The 2,515-nt window shown below is 39.7% G+C and overlaps 1 protein-coding gene across 1 annotated transcript in view; it reads left to right on the forward strand.

Moving 5' to 3' along the window:
• The first annotated feature begins 492 nt into the window (after nucleotides 1-492).
• Nucleotides 493-2,515, forward strand: part of LOC108965819 (polypeptide N-acetylgalactosaminyltransferase 2) — a 73,880-nt gene continuing 71,857 nt past the window's right edge. The window contains exon 1 of the mRNA XM_018928472.1: nucleotides 493-577. Within this exon, the coding sequence (XP_018784017.1) occupies nucleotides 562-577 (16 nt within the window). The 5' untranslated portion in view covers nucleotides 493-561. The remainder of the gene's footprint in view (nucleotides 578-2,515) is intronic.

The following is a 2,515-nucleotide window of genomic DNA, read 5'->3' on the forward strand; positions in this document are numbered from 1 at the left end:
GATCCTGACCAAGCTTTTCGTATTGCTCAACGTCAGCTTACACAGCCAAATWAGTTTTGCGGGGATACCAAATTCAGACATCGGGGCAAAGAGGCACCTCCATTTCGTGCTGTGAAAAGCAACTTTGAAATCGACGAGGAGGTCGGCGCATGGTGAATATCTGGTCGTTCGTTGATTTTCARTTTGTTGACGGTGGGCCTTGATCCTTCACACAATATGCTCGATAGAACCTTTTATGCGATGTTTAGGAGACTTACCCCACGGCTTAGTCGATGCATTTACAAAAATACTTTAGATACATACAAAACGACATAACTGTATGTTACGAATATCCATGTTTAACATTTAAGTACATTACGAATGGAAATGTATTGATGTCAGTCTTTTCAAAGCGAATTTAGYCTCTCAATGTTTTATTTTGAACATTTATTCCCTAATAAAAAAAGTCAAATTAATTTTATTTTCTTTTTGTGTTTATTTGTTCTTTTTCTAGTTTCTTGAGCTTTTCACATTTTCTCTTTATGTTGTGCATAAAATTTACAAATTTCGTGTTAACTCAAAATGTTTAGACTCTTCGGTGAGTAAATGCCTACAGACATATTAACATACAAATACATATTTATGTATGTACATAAGTATGTACATATATAAAGGTGTTTTCCGAAAGGAATTAATGATGACGGGACTTTTGGTTCGTATGAGTTAGTTACTCTGAAGAACGTCTGTTTCTCAATATTTCTGTATTTTTAGTGTGCAGTGTCCACACATTTTAACTGCTTCTAATAAGCCAAGATGAATTTGTGATTTAAAGTGTTAAGCTTGCTGTAATTATGGCGTAATAAGTTCTGTGAACCCAACAAATAAACAAAMATACAGTGCGAATCCGCAGTGGACATCTGCTTCTGTTTCAGCACACACACACACACACACATAGGCTAGCATATTTTTATGATCGCTGTCACACAGTGAGCGAGAAAATAAAGCGCAGTGACTTTATTGTTCCGAGACACAAACACACTTTAGCAAGCACACAACCATCCAGGTAAATGCATAAACGAATAAAAATTTTATAGGTATTTACACAGCACCATGGCAGTACTAACGGGCACGCGCATCACCAGCGTAGTACCGGCAGTCCCATCTGCCAAGACAAAGCCCCGTCGAGCCATGGCAAGCCACGCTGTAGCATCTCAAGCCATATTAGCCACAACCACAGCCGCTGGCGCTGCCGCAGCCACAGCCGGCGCCGATTCCTTTCACTTTCTCATATTACGTCTTTGTATGACAACATAATAGACGCACACATCCACGCACTGACTAGCACTTGCATACTTGTCCGTACCGTTAACTTGTCCACTTABACACATACACACATHTATACGAGTATTTATTTGCCGCAATAAGTGAGGCATTCGCTGCGGCGACGCCACCGCCGRGTTATTAGTTTTCAGATTTGCTGCTTCTGTTGCCGCTGCTTCTTCATCGCCTTTGTTGGAAAGGCGATCGTCTTCGTTTCGTGAGCCACTAACCCGTTTTCTGATTATGGCACTGGAATAAATGCGCTGATACGCTGGCTAAGGCTAATATCTGGTGTCGGCGATGCCGTTAGTTGATTGTTGATGATGTCGACAGCGACGGTTGGYGTTTYTGTAGTGACGCTGATACCCCTACSTTCGTTGGCAATCACGGYGTTATGTAACAGTTGGTTAGTTAGCGCAGTTTTGCTCTTCCTAATAAGTGTTGGCGTAAAGMGAAAGAGTAACGGTTTTGGACTTGCAAAAAGCAACCGTAATGTACTCACGTGCAAGTTAATTATGTAGTAAAGCAAMAACAACAGCAATAACGCGCTCACTGCCAGAGGGCCAACAACAGCGTGCGGTTTTAATGGAGTAATTTCTGGTTGAATATATTCAATTCATTATAAGCATGAGGTTTCGCCGTTCAGCTCAACGCTTCCCCATCAGTGATGGTCGACTTCACGATTGGGATTAGGTAGCTAGTAAAACTTAATTAAATAGATTGTTAGTAAAAGTACAATGCATTTCTTGTATGTTACGAGTACTTGGCCGCCATTCTCATTTTCGAAGTTTTTTGAGAGAAGATGTCAAGCTATGTTAGAGTCTAGGTAGAGACCTATCTTAGGGCCTCACAATATCAATTTGACCAAAATTATTATTTTTAAGCTTGCATGAAGTACCCGTTACTTTTGCAGGGTTGCCACTGTTGTTGCCAATATTTGCTGAGTAAAAATATAGTAAAAATTAACATTTACACGAGGGCATTAATTTGTTTGTGCATTAATTTTGTCTGCTTCCCCAGCYAATTCCGCTAAAAGCTTTTGAAGTGTCAACTSAATGGCTCTTTAGACATACAAATAYAAATAAAGTACATGCACACATAGTACATACATCTATCCACATACATCATGTTGGTCTTTAGGCCTCTACGCTGTTATTATGTTCATTATTACAAAGATTAAAATCAGAACGGTTTTACGGTAAATTAATTAAGCGAA

Source organism: Bactrocera latifrons, unplaced genomic scaffold (genome assembly GCF_001853355.1).
Source record: "Bactrocera latifrons isolate USDA-ARS-PBARC rearing strain unplaced genomic scaffold, ASM185335v1 scaffold_149, whole genome shotgun sequence".
In the NCBI taxonomy this organism is placed as follows: Eukaryota; Metazoa; Arthropoda; class Insecta; order Diptera; family Tephritidae; genus Bactrocera; species Bactrocera latifrons.